Source organism: Thunnus maccoyii, chromosome 19 (genome assembly GCF_910596095.1).
Source record: "Thunnus maccoyii chromosome 19, fThuMac1.1, whole genome shotgun sequence".
NCBI classification, from domain to species: Eukaryota; Metazoa; Chordata; class Actinopteri; order Scombriformes; family Scombridae; genus Thunnus; species Thunnus maccoyii.
Genome location: NC_056551.1, coordinates 28,158,909 through 28,179,036, shown reverse-complemented (window position 1 = coordinate 28,179,036; position 20,128 = coordinate 28,158,909). Strand labels below are relative to the sequence as shown.

Genomic DNA, 20,128 nt, shown 5'->3' with positions numbered 1-20,128 from the left:
AAGTGTAAACGGAAACACAGTTACAGTCGGTCCACCACTTTGAACCAGACTGAATGATGTATTGTGATACAGTTTTGTTCACACATTCATGTTCCCCTCAGGATGAAGGCTGTTTTGTTCGCTCTGAGTCATGCCACACTACAGTTGTCGAGTGTATTAGTGGTGGACGGGAGTGGGAGTACTGGAGCCTGGTGGAGGTGACATGGTGCAGGTTTAACCATCTGCAGCGAGGAGATGGTGGTGGACTTCCGGAGGATCGGGCCCCATCTGCAACCGGTCTCCACTGAGGGGGTTGATGTGGAGATGGTCAGGACCTGAGGCTGCAGCTGGACGATAGACTGGACTGGTCAACAAACACGGACACTCTTTAGGAGGCTGGAGTCTCCTTCAACATGTTTCGGTTGCAGCCAGCGTTCTCCTGCTCTGCTGGGGGAAGCAGCGTTAAGAAGAGGGATGCTTATGCAGTTGGACAGGCTGGTGAGGAGAGCTGGCTCTGTGGTTGGCATGGAGCTGGATTCCCTTGTGTCAGCGGCAGAGAGAAGGACCTTAAATAAACTGTTATCCACTCTCTGCACAGCACATTCTCCAGGCAGAGGAGCATGATCAGACTGCTGGCTCAGTCCTGCTCAACAGACAGACGGAGGAAGTCTTTTGTCCCCCAGGCCAAACAGCTGTTCAACCAGACGCTGCCTCTCCATTACCACCCGTGAACAGCTCTCTGTAGTAGTTCTGGTGGCTCGACTATCACTTCACTGCTGTGGTTTTATTCTATTATTCTTGTATGTATTGGTGCTTTGTATGTGGTATAAGCTACTGGATGCCTAAATTTCCCTCGGGATCAATGAAGTTTCTATCTATCTATCTATCTATCTATCTATCTATCTATCTATCTATCTATCTAATTGTAATAATTTTGGTGGTCTATAATATTTTGATTTATGACTAAATACCTACAAAACTAAAGACATTCCCATCAGCCTCAGCTGTACTGCTAATTCGCTAATGTTAGCCTACTAACATGCTAAACCAACATGTTGAACATTATAACTGCTAAACATCAACATGCTAACATGATCACTGTGAGCATGTTATTAGAAGAAGTATTGTTTAAATAACGGTGCGTATTTTCAGACCGTGTCTCCTGGAAGACATATTTTTGTACTCGGTTGTTCAGGTGAAAAGTGACAGAAACAGTTGTGTCAAGAATTAAAAATGAGGAACCAAAACACCCCCAAGTTGCTGTCAATCAAACACTGACACCCACACACCCCCTCTTCCTTTTAATAATAAAAAACTTTTAACAATATATTAAAAAAAAAATAAAAAAAGGAATGACTAAATGTGACTGCAGTTGAACTATGACCTATTTGCTTGTGAACAGATTTGCTTCTTTTTTGTTGGAAGATATTTGAAAATATTAATAAAGATATTGCCATGGGGGGCGAAAAAAAGAAGTGAGCAGACCAAAACTTGTAATACAAATTTGGAGATGTAATAAATGGCCTCTTACTTTTCCATTACAGAAATCATAGATGGATTATTGTGGGAGATATTAGATTATATTTCCTCTTTTTGAGCTGAATTCAGAGCAAATGATCCTTTTGCAGATAAAACCCAGAGACACACCACGTCCCTCGGGGTATGACTCGAATGATGGGGACAAGGAGAGAGGATGTAAAACAACACTGAGAATCCGATTTAGGCACGGCTGTTATCGGAGCCTCCTCAGGGGGATGGAGGCGGTAGGCGGGAGGTGGGACGTGGACCAGCTGCCTCCCTCCTCCTCACAGGAAAGACACCTTGTACCTAAACAACGCGAGAGCCTCCCTGTAAGGATATCCTCAGCCGAAAGATCTCGACTTCCTGTGAACCCCCCTCCTCACGCTGTGCCTCCTCTTTCATCTGCGTCACCCTCCCTCATGCTTCTTCTTCCTCCCCTCCACCTACATCTCCATCCCTTCCTCTTCCTCTAAGCCTCCCCCTCCCCTCGGTCGCCTCCCCGGCTGTTTATCAGCTCGCCCAGCCAGGCCAACGCCCAGCCGGTCCTCAACAGTTATTGCTGTGGTTACACTCCTCCCTCCAGAGAATCAACAAAACACAGCAAAGAGCTTAGCCTTCCCTCCTTCTTTCATCTATTTCTAATCCTCGATGTCGTCCAATCATGTCAAGCAACACAAAAAAACTGACATCAGATCAGAGAGAGAGGATCTTTCTGCCGCCTGTCCTCAGCTGAACCAGATCTGTGCAGCCTGGGGAACAGGTTTCATCAGTGTTCAATACAGATAGACTGTAAATCCTCCTGTCCTGTTAACATGACAGGAGGATTTACTTATACTAGAGGTAGATACTGAAAAAATACTCAGTTACAAGAGATTTCAGAATCCTACTTAAAGAAATACTTTGACTTTTTGGGGAATATGCTTTCTTACCAAGAGATAGAAGAGAAGATTGATATACGCTAAAATTCACTGGATTAAAATCAAAAAGCACCAAAACAATACTGGGTTAATGTTATCCAAACTAAAGCTTGTTATAATCTACTTTACTCTTTTTAAACTTACATGTCACAATTTTTTATTGATTGTTAATAACATGTATCTTTTAAATGTCATATGCACAAACAAGACATTTAGCTAAAGCTTGTTGTCTGTAACACTGTGTCAAAATATCAGATTGCTAAAGTTAATGTTGAGTTGCTGCTATATTGACCCAAACTGAGTAAAATGATTTTTAGTGTGTACCACTCTCTTGTTTGTATGGAAAAACCAACAAACCTGTTAGCTTAACTTAGCTTAGCTTAGGACAAAGACTGGAAACAGGTAGAAACAGCTAGCCTAGCTCTGTCCAACAGTAACAAAATCCATCTACCAGCAACTCTACAGCTCACTAACCAAAAACAGAAGTGTAAAAACATCATTGACCCCAATGTGAAACCACAGCTTGACGTTTTCACACTTCTTCTTTATGGATTTAACAAACAAGATAAAATGTGTTAAGTTGTGAGTTTTACAGGTGCTGGTAGGTGGAAGGCTTGCTGTTTCCAGTCTTTATGCTAAGCTAAGCTAACCTGCAACTGGTATCAATTTTCAACTCTCAGGCAAGAAAGTGAAGTTAAGTTACAAGTGCTGAAATATTATCAGGGTATTATATACTGTGAGTAGTTTAATAGCATCATATTTTAGAGGCTCATCACTAAAGCTATAGGCTGATGTATCACTTCCAGAGCTGCAGTGATTACTCAATTAATCAATTAGTTGCCAACTATTAAATTAATAGCCAATTCTTTTGATCATCAATCAGTTGTTTTGAGCCATTTTTTGAGAAAAACTGTCCGAATTCTCTGATTCCAGCTCCTTAAATGTTATTATATTTTCTGGTTTCTAGTAAACTGAATATTTGTGGTTGTGGACAAAACAAGACATTTGAGGACGTCATCGTGGGCTTTGGGTTACAGTAATCAGCATTTTTCACCATTTTCTGATATTTTATGGACCAAACAGCTAATTCATAAATCAAGACATTAACCCACAGATCGATTCGATAATGAAAATAATCGTTAGTTACAGCCCTAATTACAAGTAGCCCACTGAAGTATTATCAGCAAATGTACTATAACTTTTGTATAAGTTAGCAGTTTTATATACTGTTGGGTAGTTCATTTAGCCCCAAAATTAAAAATCTGTGGTGGACTGTTTATTCCACCTGACATTTTGTTCTCAGGATCATTTCATTCAGTAAAGTTATTATTCCGTCCCTCCGAGTTTTTGCAGAGTTTTTTGTGATTATTGCAGCCAAAAATGCTTGATTTTGTAGCAGCTTTCCTAAAAAAATTTGGTAAAATTTGCAATGTTTTATGTGCTATTTTCACTGTAAAATTGATGGAATTGGGTAAAATTGCAAACAAAAGGAAATAATTCAATTTTTAAAAAACTACTACCAATGAAGAGCCAATCTCTTCCTTGGAAGTTCTAAAAAAAAGAAAATACTGTACTTGAGTTCCAATTATAATCCTTTATTAAATAAACTCTCACCTCAACATTAGAACCAAATAAAATCAGTCAATAATAACATTAAAATAAATGCATTAACATAAAAATATAGTTTCATTTCCAAAGTGCCCATCTTTTATGTTGGAGGTAGATTATGTCCATTTTTGCTGTCTGACCATCATCAGCTTGTATTCCTCTGACTTAATGAATCAAACCTCATTTGGGAATCATTTTGCTCGTCTATGGCATCATTTTTGTTGGCAGGTGAGATTTGTCCATCTTCCACCTGAATACACTTCAGTCCTTGCTGAATGCTGCGTTGACACAAGTTACCACCACGCCAAACGCCACGACTGGTCCAAATCACAAGCTGTCTGTTGATTTGGACATTTCATGTGGAAAGGTTGTGGTACTTTAGCAGAATTGTAAGCTCTTGCAAATATTTTGGAGATTTCTTGAATGTGAGTTAATTATTGTGATCACAAAATAGCAGTTTTCTGGAGGGACTGCATAAAGAGGGAGAAGAAGTTTGTTAACTGTCAGTTGCTACTGATGCTAATCACTAGCAGCACAGCGGGAGTTGCTATGGAGATATGAACTGGCCACTAGCAGACCAGAAAAGAACTGACCAATGAGAGGAGAAAACCAAAACACCAGACTGTGATTGGTGTATTGACCTGTTGGCTGTCCAGTGAATTGGTGCGTCAAAGACGGAGACAAAGCAGGAAATAGATATAACATTAGTTAAATGTTAGTATTAGAAAATGAATGTGTTAATTAAGGGAAACCCCTTAAAATCTACTTAATTTGATAATTAAGGGAGTTTTATGGAGTTTAGCCTTTTAAGATCCCTTTAATAAATCCATAAATTGATAATAGGGATTTTGTTTTAAGGGTATTTTGATTTAAGGGGTTTGGGTTTTGTCTTTTCAAATTAATGGACAAATTAAGAGATCTCTGGCTACCATGCTAAACCCCTTTATCTTACTTCAAGTGGTTTGGTATGTTTTTGAGGAGTAAATTAAGGAGTAATTAATGGTATCTTAAGGGAGTCTTATTTCATAGTGTATCTGTAGCATAACTGTGAGTAAACATGTCTCTGTTGCCAAGGAGCTTCAATAAAACCAAATGTTAGCGACACAACTAACAAGCTACGTTAGCTTCCTCCATTTTGGACTTTCAAGGTCAGCGCTGTCAAGACGGCTTGTTATTGGTCAGAATATTAGTTGTAGGTTTTGTATGTAAGATTTTTTAATCTTAATAGAGAGTCCGATAGATGTAGCATCCTCCCTCTGCACAAAAATGTATTTAAAAGTTTATCTGAAGCTAATATGAAGCTTCAGCGTCCAAATGAGTCAAATCAAGTAGATATCTTTCAACGTTACAGTCTTTTTAGTACCAAAGTTCCTCTTTTTGTTACTATACTTCCACTACTATCCATTGATATGACTAACTCAGACTGCTGAAGCCTCATAGAAGCTTCACAGAGACTTTTAAATGACTGTGTGGACACACTGTGGATTTTGGCCTCCATCACTCCCATTGAAAGCACATTTGAAGGATCTTTTAATATCCAGTATGAGCAGGAGGAATGATTACAGCGAGGAAAACCTCTTTCACTGCTCATATGGACACCTGACTGAAAATTGTAAGCTTACTACCTTGAGTGCTTGAATGAATGTACTCAGTTACTTTCATGGGTCAGAGTCTCTGAGGATCTGCCTGACAGTGATCCATCCATCTGACCGGCAGCAGTCTGAGTGCACTCCGTGTCCGATAGTCTTATCACTAAGAGCTTTTAACTGCCAGCCAGCCATCAATGGAGCTGAGCTCAGTGTGTCGCCCATTAGTCCAACCACACACATCATACATCATACAGGAGGTTTTCATCTGCAATTTCACAGTAACACAGTGTATTATGGGACAATTTTGACTAGAAATTGCATCAAGACTTGTTGATGTGAGGGATTATTTCCATTAATAATTTATCTGTTGATTGTTTTTTTACCATTAACTGATTGTTCGTGCAGTCTAAAATGCAATGAGAGGTCAAGGTGGCACCTTCAGATGTCTTATTTTGTCCAACCAGCCGTCCAAAATTCAAAAATATTCAGTTTTTACAATGATATAAAAAAGACAAAAGAAGCAAATCCTCACATTGGAGAGACTGCATGCAATTATTTGTTGCATTCTTGCAATTAATCAGCTGTCAAAATCAACTATTAGCTGTAGTTGATATAATGAATCACTTAGATATTCAAACAGAAGGTATTTACAACTAAAAATGAGCCGTCACAGTTATCATAAAAGAGGAGGAAGGATAAACTTCAGACCAAATGATATGTAGGAAGCATAGAAATCATAATATATTATATTACTGTTAATAGAAGTACTTCTGTACAGTACAGTGTATTCCAGGAATGCAGTATAGATTATCGGTGAATGGATTAGAGTTTAAACGATAAGTCCATTAAACGACAATTTTGGCAATTGATTAATCGTTTGAGTCACTTTTCAAACAAAAATGCCAAAAATTTACTCCTTCCAGCTTCTTACAACTCATCATTTGATGCTTTTCTCTCATAAACTGAATATTTGTAGGTTATTAGACGGTTTGTCGGACAAAAAATGCAACTTAAAGCACTCTGAGAAATTATGATGGACATTTTCTTTACTGTTTCTGGTCTATGTGTAGACTTAATCAAGAAAATAACAGCAGATTAATTGAGAAAGCCCTGAAAATGCCAAATATTTGCTGTTTCCAGCTTCTCCGATGTGAAGATCTGCTGCTTTTCTCTGTTTTATATCATTATAAACTGAATATCTTTGGCTTTTGGACTGTTGGTGGGACAAAACAGGAGGCTTAAAGGCACCATGCTCGACTCTGGGAAATTATAATGTGCATTTTTTTGTTATTTATTGACATTTTAAAGACAAAATGACCGATATATTAATCGAGCAAGTAATTTGATGATGAAAATAACAGTTATTTGCTGAATGTAGAGGAGCATCTGTTAACAGATCTGTATGATTATCATTATAACACTGTTCATCATCATCATCATCATAATAATAATAAGACAACGGGAGCCTCTGAGGATCTGAAGGCCTGTAATAAACACAAACACACAATAAAAACAGTGTAATTATCATTTGATCACACAGATATTAAAGAACAGATCTGAAAAGATGCTTCGACGTTAAACAGCATCGCAGGCGTTGGTGTGATCATGTGGCCTTCACTATCTGAGGCTCATTACGCGGATGAAAGGGGAGGGTGAGGAGACAAGTGCGTCTGCAGCAACACGATAAAAAACACACACAGCCTGCATATTCCGGCTTAAACGCGGCAAAAACACGGGATCTGATCGGAATATTATTCACACTAATGCAGGGAAAAGAAGATGTTCCTACCTCCAAACAGCGCGGAATAAATCAGTGTGGTGGGAGATCAGGGTGAACGCATCCAGGAGACCGACGGTGACGCTCCTGCCTGTAAACCAGGAGGAGGAGGAGGAGGAGGAAGGGTGGAGGGAGGGAGGAGGAGGAGGAAGAGGAGGAGGGAGGGGAGGAGAAGGAGGGGGAAGGGGGAGGAGGAAGAAGGGTGGAAGGGAGGAAGAGGAATATGTGGGTTAGCTGGGGGCTGCTGTGACCCCAGCGGGAGGAGGAGGAGGAGGAGGAGGAAGAGGAGGAGGAAGATGGCACACCGTTTTAACATTTAATAGCTGGACTGGATCTGTTTGCATTGTTTCTACTCATCATTCTTATTGTAAATATCTGAAAGTGCGTCTTTACTAGAGATCCATAATGACATTTTTATTGATCATTATGAATTTTTTGTATATTCAGAATTACATCATAGATATCTGGAATTAAACTTATGACCAGGAACAATAAGATTTTATCTGAAATGTGAGTTTTTCCCGGTAAAAAAAAAAGAAATTGTCGAAAAAAAAATTGAAAATCCAATACACATGAAGGACGAAAGTGACGTCATTTATAGGAAGAATGTGGAGATTTGAAATCTTCTTTTTGAATAAGAAGAATTAAATTACAGATTTCTGCAACTAGATACTTACCACTTACACTTTTTAAGTATTTTTTTTTAGATATCTTACATTTATTTTTGACTTGTACAATCAGAGTTGTAGAGATCTTGAAATACAGTTTCTACCAGTAAGAATATTATTTTGAATATCTTTAATTACCATTCTGATACAGTTTGCTGATATCTGAAGTGTAATTACAGACATTAAATGTTAAAAGTGTTTTGCCACAGGAGGAAGCTGTTTTTTCCTGTTGCTGTCTGATGAGCGGGAACAATCAGCGCTGTGTTATGATATTACATCATTTCTGCCTCCCAAAACAAAAAAACACGTTCAGATTTCCTCCTGCAGCCACAGCAACATGCACCAAAACAACCAAAACACGCAGTCAGGGCGTCATTACGCAACTTTAATAACACTAAACATCTGATTTTAGTTTATTTATAGCAGGAAATTAATGAACATTAATCAATATTGTTATTTTAATGAATGTGCCGTTAGCCCAACAGCTAATTATTGTATTTTTATATTATATTATATGAGATATCATTGTATTCTCCTCCATTTCTATTAAATAGCCTTGTTTTATTACTGTAATGTGTGCATATTATCCACATATCTTATATATAACACAATATAATTTAATATGTTATTATGTATATTTATTCATACCTGTCCTGTACTTATATTTCACACATGGTTTCATTTTTTAGCAGTAAATTTGCACAATTAACTTAAATAGTTTAAGATACTGTAATGTATATATTGTATACAGTTTTTGGGAAATATGTTATCTCTCTAATGATTTTCATTTCTTATATTATGTTCATTTATTTCATTCAAATACTTTTTATTTGCTCTGTTTTAACATGTGAATGAAAGTTTTATTGATCTGATCTTTTATTGTCTTATTTTATTTTATTTTATTTTATAGTTCAGTTACGCTGAAAACAAAGGAGGATAAAAACTGATCACTGATTACATCACATTGATTTAAATAACAAATCAACATCACATAATTGATATTTGCATTAAATTGATTTAAATGTGAATATGAATGAAGAAATAAAACTATAATTCTGTATTTGGCCTAAAGGAGAAATGAAAGAAAATCCTTTTGGCCACAAGATGTCAGAATAAAGCACAGATTGTTTTAGTCATTGATCATCAGCTGTCAACTGATTTTATTGAGATATTTGGAATAAATTAATTATTTAATATAAATGATGGTGCAAGTCCTGAATCGGTGATGATAAAAGGTGAAATCTTAAGTTGTCACACCAGACAGACTGACAGATAAAACATTCTGTTTGTATAAACTACCAGAGGCCAGCATAACAAGAGAAACTGTTTAATAAAGTGGGGTTATGAAAATGTTATTCTATAGTACACGATGTACACATTAATAAATTAGTTACACATTAATAAAACATTTTGATCATCCAAAACCTTTAACTACATGTTGACTTAGAAATTTGTTATACAGTTAACTTCATTTATAGTTTTATAAAATTACAAGAGCAGAATATGATGCCAGAGGAAGGAAGTACATGTACGCGTAACAAAAGATATAAAAATGAAAATTTAAAAAATTACGAGTAAAATTTTAAGAAAGAGAGAGATGAAAGGGCAGAAATAAAACAGAGCAGATAAAAAAATAAAAAATTAAGTTGCATCTGTCAAGTAGTTTTATAATTTTTCTTCGCTTTTGTTCAAAGAATAAATATATTTAAATAAGTTTAACAGTCCTTTAACATATGTGACGTCACTGACGTGTCAAAGTTGAGCACAGAGAGTTTGAAGACGCAAGATGGTTCACTCTGTCTGAAGATATCCTGCCTAAACTGGTTTACTGTGAAGCTCCTGAACCAGTGCGGCTTTATGTAGCTGCTGTAACAGACGAGTTCATGTGGAGAAAATTACACACAAATCATAAGAACCGTTAATTAAAGCTCTAAATGACGTCGAGATGAGTTGTTTTTACGATCTGTTCGCCTAGCTTGTTTTTACACATGCTAATACCAGTGCTCAGCACCTTTAGCACAAACTAATTCACAACTCCATCATAATTAATTTACTATTCAGCTTTAAACATTTTCTTGAGGTAACATTGTCAGCTCTGCATAATATCTATATTGTATTTTCTCCGTGTTTACACCTCAAAATCCAAACAGGAGAAGTTTTACTGTCTAATGTGTAATAATTAGCCACCCATGAAGCTAGGGAAACTAATGACACATGTATCTAAAATATAACATATACCTCCATAGTGTTATGTACAATTATAATGTGTTTGATATGGAAATGATATTTCTTTTGGAGACGCGGTTAAATGAGACGACAGAGCGCATGCGTACAGTAAAGTCCGTGCAGTGATTCATCTTGAACAGTAGACGATCTTTGGTTGAGAGAAATGGCGTCGGATAATGGACTTGCCTCTCTGGTAGGACCCTAAAAACAAACAAATGTGTTCACATTTATTGTCTTTTAAGCTTTTACTCGTGAACTGGCTCCTCAAAAAGTCTGTGACGAGTCTGAGAAATTAATAAAATAAAAATTAAACGGTTTAACGAGGTAGGACAGTTAGCTGACTCGGCTAATGTTAGCTAGCAGAGAGGAAAACACGTGTAGAAACAGTCCAGCAGATAAACACTGAAGGTTCACTGTCACGTTATATTATATGAACTAAACCCGTATAATCAGATGTGTGAAGGTGTCTCATGTCTTATCAGGTCAACAGGACTGTTTCTATATGTTTAATTTGTGATTTTAGATCTTGTATGTGTCTCTTAATGTAAAAACATACATGTGGTGGTGGAGAGTAACTAAGTACAATTACTCAAGTACTGTATTTAAGTACAGTTTTGAGGTACTTGTACTTTACTTGAGTATTTCCATGTGATGCTACTTTCTACATTTCAGAGGGAAATATTGTACTTTCTACTCCACTACATTTATTTGACAGCTTTAGTTACTTTTTAGATGAAGATTTGACACAATGGATAATATAACAAGCTTTTAAAATACAACACATTGTTAAAGATGAAACCAGTGGTTTAATAATAAAAATAATTTAATGATGTCATATATAATAATATATCAGTCAGAGGGACCAAACCACTACTTTTACTGCAATACTTTAACTACATCAAGCTCATAATACTTATGTACTTTTACTGCAATACTTTAACTACATCAAGCTCATAATACTTATGTACTTTTACTGCAATACTTTAACTACATCAAGCTCATAATACTTATGTACTTTTACTGCAATACTTTAACTACATCAAGCTCATAATACTTATGTACTTTTACTGCAATACTTTAACTACATCAAGCTCATAATACTTATGTACTTTTACTGCAATACTTTAACTACATCAAGCTCATAATACTTATGTACTTTTACTGCAATACTTTAACTACATCAAGCTCATAATACTTATGTACTTTTACTGCAATACTTTAACTACATCAAGCTCATAATACTTATGTACTTTTACTGCAATATTTTAACTACATCAAGCTCATTATACTGATGTACTGCGTGTGTGTTTTCTGGACTATATTTTCATGCTTTCTTTCATCTGTCAGGTTTTTCTATATTGTTGATGTTAAAGTGTGTGTCGGTGTGTTTTGGGTTCTCAGGGACCGGAGGGAGCAGCAGCAGCTGCTCATGCGCTCTCTCTTCCAGCAGACGCTTATGGAAATGATGTAAGTGGACATTTAAACACCTCCACTCTTGTGTCAGTCATCACACGCCGTCATGTTTTCATCATCGTTTTTGCAAAATAGCATTTTTAAGTTTTAAAGCATATATGCTAAATGTGTTGGTTCAGTTTTTCAGATGTGATGATTTAAAGTTGTTCCTGAGTGTTTTTGGACTGTTGGTCAGACAAAATAAGACGCCACATTTGACTGAGGGGCATTTTTCACTATTTTCTGACATTTTATAGACAAAATGATTAATTGAGAAAATATTAGCAGATACATTTGACAACTAAAATATTAGTTTGTTGCAGCTCTTCTTGCAGCTAGCAGGCAAAATGAAAGAAAATAATAATTATAATACATATAAAAATACTTTAAGAGTATTAATTACTTCATGAAGCTCGTTGACAGGTTTGTTCTCTCGTCATTTTGGCTTCTGTTGCTTAAAGAAGACACGCAGTTAGTTCTAAATCCATACTAATAATATATAATAATATATATTATCTATAAACTATAAGCTGCAGCTACGTTTCACTACAGACTAATCTGTTGATTATTTTCTCCATTAATCGATCAGTTGTTTGGTCCATAAAATGTTGATCAGTGCTTACAGAACAGAACCTGAAGCTCTGTGTTTGTTAACCTTTGACCTTTTCCTGTGTGTTTGTTCTTTCAGCCGCGGCTGGAGATGATGTGGGCGATGAAGGCCTACAACCACGCCGAAGTTTACTTCAATGTAAGAACTATCAGCTCAGCTTTTTATTTATAGTTATTCACATTTAAACGTGAAGAGGACGATGATACTGCATCCGATGGTCTGGACCGCACGTGGTCACATTCATTCAGCAGTGTAAACGCAATGCATCCTGGGACGCGTTGAAGGACCGCCTACTCCTGCAGACTAGACACACGACGCTCCGTCCAAAGCTGCTCAACTTGTAACAGGATAAAGAAACGTTTTTAATCCACCTCCTGATTTTAGAATAGAAATTAAACCAAAACCAGAAACTAACGTCTGCTGGATAGTTTCTTCTGTCCTGTCAAGTTGATGATAATGAATATTCTGCTAATATTCCAGCGGGAACATGAATCACAAGATCTCAAGAAACCAGTGAGGTGAAAAACATCAGTGAGCTGCTGCCTGATATTATAAATGTATATTTACAGGCACATCCAGTAGCTGTGTTGTCCTGTGATGTTTACTATCACATCGAGTCGTCAGCGGTCAGTCAGTCAGTCAGTCAGTCAGGATAATAACCGCCCCCCGTCGTGGAGAAGGAGCGCTCTGCTTTCCCAGCAGCCCTGAACATCTCATCCACTCTCCTCTCGTCTGCTGCTCCGTATGTCCGAGCAGGAGAACGTTACTCAACCAGCCCGTCACGCGTCTCTGTTCCAGCCGTGCAAACTGTTGGCTCGTTGGTTTGTTTACAACTCAGAGCCGACTGTAAACAAACTGCAGTAAAAACCCGACTGAGATGCAGATTCTGAAAGCGCTGTGAACACAGAACGCTACTAAAACCTGAATAATACCAACACATCCCACATGTCTTCATCTGGAAATACTACATTCACAATAAGGTTGTTTATATGACCCGAATCAAATCCAGAATATTTTCATTATTAGGAATAAAAGCAGAATATCAGTCACATGTAGACAAAGTCACTGACAGATAAAAACAGTCTAATTTATTTCCTTGTTGCCATAAATTTTGAAGGAAATTCTCTTTGAATACGTCAAGATTCAGCAAAAGAAAAATCTCTTTTCTCACCTTTCATAAAGAACTTTGTCACATTTTCTCTCCAAACTTTACGAGACTGCAGAATCTGTTCACTTTAATCTGTCCTTCTTTTTAGTATGTTTTCATTTATCTTTTTAAAAATTATTATTTATTTACTGCTTTCACTCAACTGTTATTGAGCTGTTTCCTATAAATCTGCACGTTTACACCATCATTGTGGTTGTAAATGATCATGTTGTTAATAAAGTTCCTGCAGAATAAATGTATTTATATTAATTTAAGTTAAAGTTGCAACGATTCATCAACAGAAAATTAATCAAAATACTCGATTAATAGTTTGATGTTTTTTATTGATGTTTATATACGACATTGAGCTCCACCAGATGTCAGTAAACAACTGTTTGTTATGTAAATATTTAGTGAAGTGATGTCGTCCTGAGCAGAGAATGAAGTCAAACTCTTCGTGTTCTTTGTTTTTGACAGCCGGTCCAGCAGCACGTGCACGTTAGTGCATGTGAGTCCGTTTCCAACATGGCGGCCGGGTCACAAACTTTATCATGTTACAGATAAACAGTTCAATAAAATATGTTTCTGAAAACATTTGAGGCAGAAACAGAATCTTGATCCATATTCAATAGTCTGACAGTTTGATCTGAGTTTCGTGATGCTGTCGGTTCAGACGCTGCTTTCTTTTGTTCTATAAAACTAGAAAATAATGAAAATCTTCTTTAAAGGTTTTGTTTTGTCCAAAATCCAAAGATATTCAGTTAATATGATGAAAACACAAAGAAAAGCATCAAACTCTCAAGTTTTTGAAGACAAATTTTTGGCATTTTTGCTTGAAAAAATATACAACACGATCAATAAATGATCACAATAGTTGCAGAAGAATTTCCTGTAATCGACTCGTTGCAGCTCTAATCTGAACCCACGTTAATGCAGGCGACGCTGTGGTGAACATATTAATATGTTTTAAACTGATTCACCTCCTTCTGTCTTCAGCTCATTTCATCTGTCGACCCGAAGTTCCTGAAACTGACGAAGCTGGACGATAAAATCTACTCGTCCTTCAGAGAAACCTTCAAAGATCTCGACATAAAGCTGCTGAAATCAGACGACCTGAAGTCCGACGAAGCCAAAGAGGTGACGAGACGTCGTATTTATTACTCTACTTCATCTGTCTGACAGCTTTACTTACTGTTACTGCTCTTAAGTACATTGTGCTGCTAATATTTAAGTGTTTCCAGGACTTTTACCTGTAATGGAGTATTTTTTTAGTTACATACAGTCTGTTTGTGTGCAGACGTGGCGTCCGTTCTGTAACCAGTTTGAGGGACTCATCGAAGATTTCAACTACGGGACTCTGCTGCGTCTGGACTGTGAGAAGGATTACACCGAGGAGAACACTATATTTGGTGAGTTTTTATTACACAACAAGAAAATGAAGATGATCAGAAAAAGTGAAGAAAATATGATAAATCGTTTGTTCTTGTTTTCAGCCACCAGAGCTCAGTTCTTTGCCATCGAGATCGCCCGAAACAGAGAAGGCTTCAACGACGCCGTGTACACGTCCAAATCTGCAAAGAGTTAACCTTAAAAAATAAAACATCCGGCCCCTGCGAGCATCACCTGAAGAGTCCCGCCAGGAAAAACCAACATGAACTGTCCGTCTCTCCTGAGGGTGCACCTTATCTTATTAATTTAAAAATATCATCCATGTTTGTTTTCGGTCAGCAGACACCCAGCAGTCTGAGCGCTGTTTGGACTCTTCAACTTCCCACTTCTACATTTTGTATTTACTGTAAAGTTTTATTGTGCCAATCATAGGTGGTTGTTTATTTTCTATGAATGCTGAAGTTTAATTTGTTTGCCTGTAACTGAGGAAATTAAAAAAATAAATAAAAGTCAGCTGCGTTTTACCACCAACTGTCAGTTTTAGATCAACAAGTTGATCAAACCTCGATTTATTGAGTTTTTTAAAATGCTCAAAGCTGTCGATGAATCATGTTTGTTATTGGCTGTTAAAGAAAGTCAGATTTACAAAACCAGATTTACAGACATACAAAACCTACAACTAATATTCTGACTGATACTGAACGTTTGAGGCCAATACCAATATCAATATATAAGAGTTTAAACCATAATAAGAGTCTAAAGCCGTGCTAGCAGCTCTGTTTTGTGTAAATGCTAACGTCAGCATGCTAAGCAGGTATTAGCTTGGCTTAGTTTAGCGTGTTAGCATGTTAACATTTGCTTTCAAGTTCAACTTTGACACACAAATTTGTGCCGTTGACCAATAACAAGCCATCTTGACAGTGCTGACCTTCAAAGTCCAAAATGGAGGAAGCTAACGTAGCTTATTAGTTGTGTCGCTAACATCCAGTTTTATTGAAGCTCCTTGGCAACAGACATGTTTACTCACAGTTATGCTACAGATACACTATGAAACAAGACTCCCTTAAGATACCATTAATTACTCCTTAATTTACTCCTCAAAAACATACCAAACCACTTGAAGTAAGATAAAGGGGTTTAGCATGGTAGCCAGAGATCTCTTAATTTGTCCATTAATTTGAAAAGACAAAACCCAAACCCCTTAAATAAAAATACCCTTAAAACAAAATCCCTATTATCAATTTACGGATTTATTAAGGGGTTCTTAAAAGGCTAAACTCCATTAAAAAAGCCTTAATTATCAAATTAAGTAGATTTTAAGGGGTTTTAATTAACACATTCATTTTCTAATACTAACATTTAACTAATGTTATATCTATGACGCACCAATTCACTGGACAGCCAACAGGTCAATACACCAATCACAGCCTGGGGTTTTAGTTTTCTTCTCTCATTGGTCAGTTCTTCTCTGGTCTGCTAGTGGCCAGTTCGTATCTCCATAGCAACTCCCGCTGTTCAGCGTGCTGCTAGTGATTAGCATCAGTGGCAACTGACAGTTAGCAAGCATTTTTTGCACCTGACTGTTGTTTTACGCATGGATGTATAAAGAGAACTGGATAAGTGTTGGAGGCGGGGCTCCGTTCATTCTAATGAAAGCTGCTCAGTGGCGCATGAAGCCAAAAAAAATCGATTTCCCGGTAAGAAATTACCCGGATCTTCCGCATTGTGCGGCCCATAGAGCATGCGCACTAGTGACTTTCGCTGGCCGAGTCGGCTACTTCCGGTTTAGCCCTCCGGCTAACTTGAATGGGGATAAATAATTCAATCATGCGGCTCTTCTAGGCTTTTGAAATGTGAACGGATTTAATTCTGATAGTGAGACAAGTCATTTCGCGGGGGTTGTGACGCTCAGAAAAAATTATCCGCTGATTTACAGACGTCTCTTTCACAATGTAAGTCTATGGGAAAAAGTCTTTTTGGGCCAGTGTGCATCACGTGACGTTGTAATGACACAGTTTGGCCGCTATATCCAACTGGCTTCAAAGCCTGGCGCTCTTCCTGTATCCAGTTCTCTTTATACATCCATGGTTTTAAGACACTTGAAAAAGGGGCAGGGAGGTCGAACGTGCCTCAGTGTATGGAAAGCCAAGAGGGTCATAAACACGACATAAACATCACGTGTTATTAAGTGTAATCACCTTGTGAGTCTCAGATTAAAAACATCTGGGTTGGACAGAATAGGACGTAGAAGCAACGATGTAAAAATCAATGAGGTTTATTTGCAGTCACAATGCTTACACTATATGTAGCAGACATCCAAACAACTCAAACAGCTATTCACTCTATGGACCCAACACATTCACATCAGGGACACAAACCAAAAAATTAGGAACTCAATAAACATCCATGAGTGCTGACATGGTTAGAGATGAGCTAGTTGTCACAAACAGTTAGCAGCAACATCGTAGAGAGTAACACAAGTTGCTAATATACTCCATTCCTGCTTCTCTTTACACTGTTCTGACTTCTACCAAGGTTTGATGCGATATTTCTTCAGATATTTAAAACTAAACTGGATTCCTTCAAGGGAGCTCTTGATGACGAGATGCCTCAATCAGTGGGAACTAGTTTTCCCCCTCTATTATTATTATTATTATTATCATCATTATTTTATCCTAAAGGTGGCACAGACCTTGAGCTCCATCACGTGTTCGAGCCGTCGCAGCACCATGAGACGCCACATACACACCAGGCAACAGAGAGCCACTTCACACACACACACACACACACACACGCACACACACGCACACACACACAGACAACAACACACAATCACACACCAAAAGGACTCCGCTGCAGGACCTAAAAAGGGAGGCAGTCCCAAAAAAAAACCCTGGCCCGAGGACTCCCGGAGTGTAAACAAAATGGTGGAAACTGCACCCAGCCTACCAGAGGGGAAAATGTAGCTGTTACCATGTTGCTTACACGTCAGTCATCGCAGGGGAACAAAGCGAGCGTGTGCACAGACGACCCCCCCCAACCCCCCCGCCGCCCCGCCGCCGACCAGGACGAATGTGTCGCGTTTGCTTCGAGGAGAAAGGCGGAGCCCGGCAGACCGGACGCGACGTTTTAAAAAGGGACATTCACACATTTTATTTTACATCAGCCTTTTTTTTATTTTTATAAAGTCTTATTGTCATAGCCGAGTCCGTTCTGATTCTGTTTACAGATTCGGGGAAACGTATCTGAACGAGCAGCACTCGTCTCTGGAAGCTTCACCGATAAACGTCACACAAATCACTTCAAAATACAACAATCGACAAAAACTACAATGACAACTTTTAATCATATTTTAAGCAAAAATGCCAAATATTTTGATGGTTCCAGCATCATAAATGTGAGAATTTGCTTTTGGACTTTTATTAGACAAAACAAAACATTTGAAGACGTCAGTTTGGACGTTTTTTTCTCTATTTCACGACATTTTAACGATTAACTGAGAAAATAATCATCCGATTAGTTGACGATGAATGAAAATAAGTGTTAGTTAAGTCCAGTGTGTTTGATAAGTTATAAATGTTTGTTATTACAGCAGCAGAGACGTGTTTGAAATGTTCAGGGCTAAAACTAAGAATTATTTTCATCATCTTTGGATTATTTTCTTGATTAATCAGTTAATTGTGTTTTGTTTTTTACAGATTTTCCTCTAATGTTTGCTTGGATTTGGATCATTTTAAGTGTTTCAGGCATTAAAAAAAAAAGATTCAAACAAAACTAATCAGTGTTTGGATGACGTTGGTTTATATAAGAGAAACTAAAAGAGCAAATATTTATTTTGGCTTCAACAGTGACTGAAACAATGAAATTATTATTATATAGTTTTATTTTTCCTTTGTTTTCAGGGGTCAAAAATGGTTGAGAAACACTGTTTTAATCTATAAACGTTGACGTTTTCAAATATCTTGTTGTGTTTGATTAACAATCTGAAGATTTTCAGTTTACAGTGATAAATATATATTCTTGTTTGAAAAGTGACTGAAACTATTAACTTCTTATTTTGGCTTTATTTTGAAGAGTTTTATGCCAAAAAGTCTTGAAACACTGGTTAAATCTATGAAATGCTAGTTTTGTCTAAATAACAATGTAAAACCCAAAATATTCACTATACGCTGATATATGACTGAGAAAAGAAGAAAAACAAGCTAATCTGTGCTTATTTTTGCTTGAAAAGTGACTGAAACTATTAAATTATCATTATGGTATTAAATTCTAGTTGGTATATTTTATAGATTAAATCAGTGTTTCCCCAATAACAGTCCAACATCTATAAATATCTTATTTAGTGTGATTAACAGTCAAAACCCTCAAAATATTCAGGTTACAGTGATATATGTGAGAAAATCATCACATTTGAGAAGCTACAACGAGCAAATACTTTGGTTTTTTTTGCTTGAAAAGTGACTGAAATTATTAAATTATTATTAAAATAATTGACGATTGATCGACTCAGATGTAGTTTGAAGTGATTTAAGTGAAACTGAAGTTTATTTTTTAAAGCTTTTAAGTGCTGCTCGACCTGATAAGACGCTTTGACGGAGTCTCTCGTCTTCGGCAGAATCTTTTTAAAGTTTTTTTTTTTTTTACGAACGGACGCGTTCATGAGAACAAGTATCAGGTTGAAAAAAATGGTGTAATTTCCCTTTAACGCTCGTCGGACCTGCTGCCGCGAGGGACGTGGCTATTTACATCACTTCAACCAGAGACTGAGAAAAATGTACAACGAGGATGCTCTGACTCTCCCTTTCTGTTAGTGTGTGTACCTTCTTCTTCTTCTTCTTCTTCTTCTGTTCATCTCGACACCTCTGCCGCCTAAGTGCTCCTGTGGCCACCCTGCAGCTCCGTTTGACCCCCTCCCCCCCCCACCCTCACCCTCACCTCACCCTCCTCACCCGTACTCTCTCTCTCGTGTGGAAAGCTCGCTCCCCACGCAGACAGACAGTTGCACTAACTCACTACACTGTAAAAAGCTCAATCACACGGTTTTTTTATTTTTGTGGGTTTTTTTTTTTTCCTCAACTCATCTTTGTGTTTTTAAATTCGATCGTTATAAACATTGTTCAAAATGTTACGAAAAAAAATGTACACTTGGTTTTTTGTGTGTTTTTCTATACAAGGCAGGCAGAAGCGGATTACTACGTTTACCGGCGTTCGTCCCCTCCCCTCCCTCCTCCCCCTCCCCCCCCTT

General features: G+C 37.5%; 2 protein-coding genes across 2 annotated transcripts in view; one reads left to right on the top strand and one right to left on the bottom strand.

Moving 5' to 3' along the window:
- Nucleotides 1-7,507, bottom strand: part of dmtn (dematin actin binding protein) — a 22,240-nt gene extending 14,733 nt beyond the window's left edge. Inside the window, exon 1 of the mRNA XM_042395372.1 lies at nucleotides 7,404-7,507. The gene's annotated coding sequence lies outside the window, so the exon portion shown is untranslated. The remainder of the gene's footprint in view (nucleotides 1-7,403) is intronic.
- A 2,869-nt stretch (nucleotides 7,508-10,376) lies between these two features.
- On the top strand, nucleotides 10,377-15,407 carry pbdc1 (polysaccharide biosynthesis domain containing 1). The gene is made up of 6 exons (XM_042394273.1): nucleotides 10,377-10,478; nucleotides 11,687-11,752; nucleotides 12,426-12,485; nucleotides 14,491-14,631; nucleotides 14,792-14,903; nucleotides 14,988-15,407. Exons 1-6 carry the CDS (start codon nucleotides 10,449-10,451, stop codon nucleotides 15,077-15,079), a joined length of 501 nt encoding a protein of 166 aa, XP_042250207.1. The 5' UTR covers nucleotides 10,377-10,448; the 3' UTR covers nucleotides 15,080-15,407.
- Nucleotides 15,408-20,128: the final 4,721 nt, after the last annotated feature.

Coding starts and splice junctions, on each gene's coding strand:
- pbdc1 (XM_042394273.1), top strand. CDS start 10,449: ATGGCGTCGGATAATGGACTTGCCTCTCTG. Junction 11,753..12,425: donor CAGACGCTTATGGAAATGAT/GTAAGTGGACAT, acceptor TTGTTCTTTCAG/CCGCGGCTGGAGATGATGTG. Junction 12,486..14,490: donor ACGCCGAAGTTTACTTCAAT/GTAAGAACTATC, acceptor TTCTGTCTTCAG/CTCATTTCATCTGTCGACCC.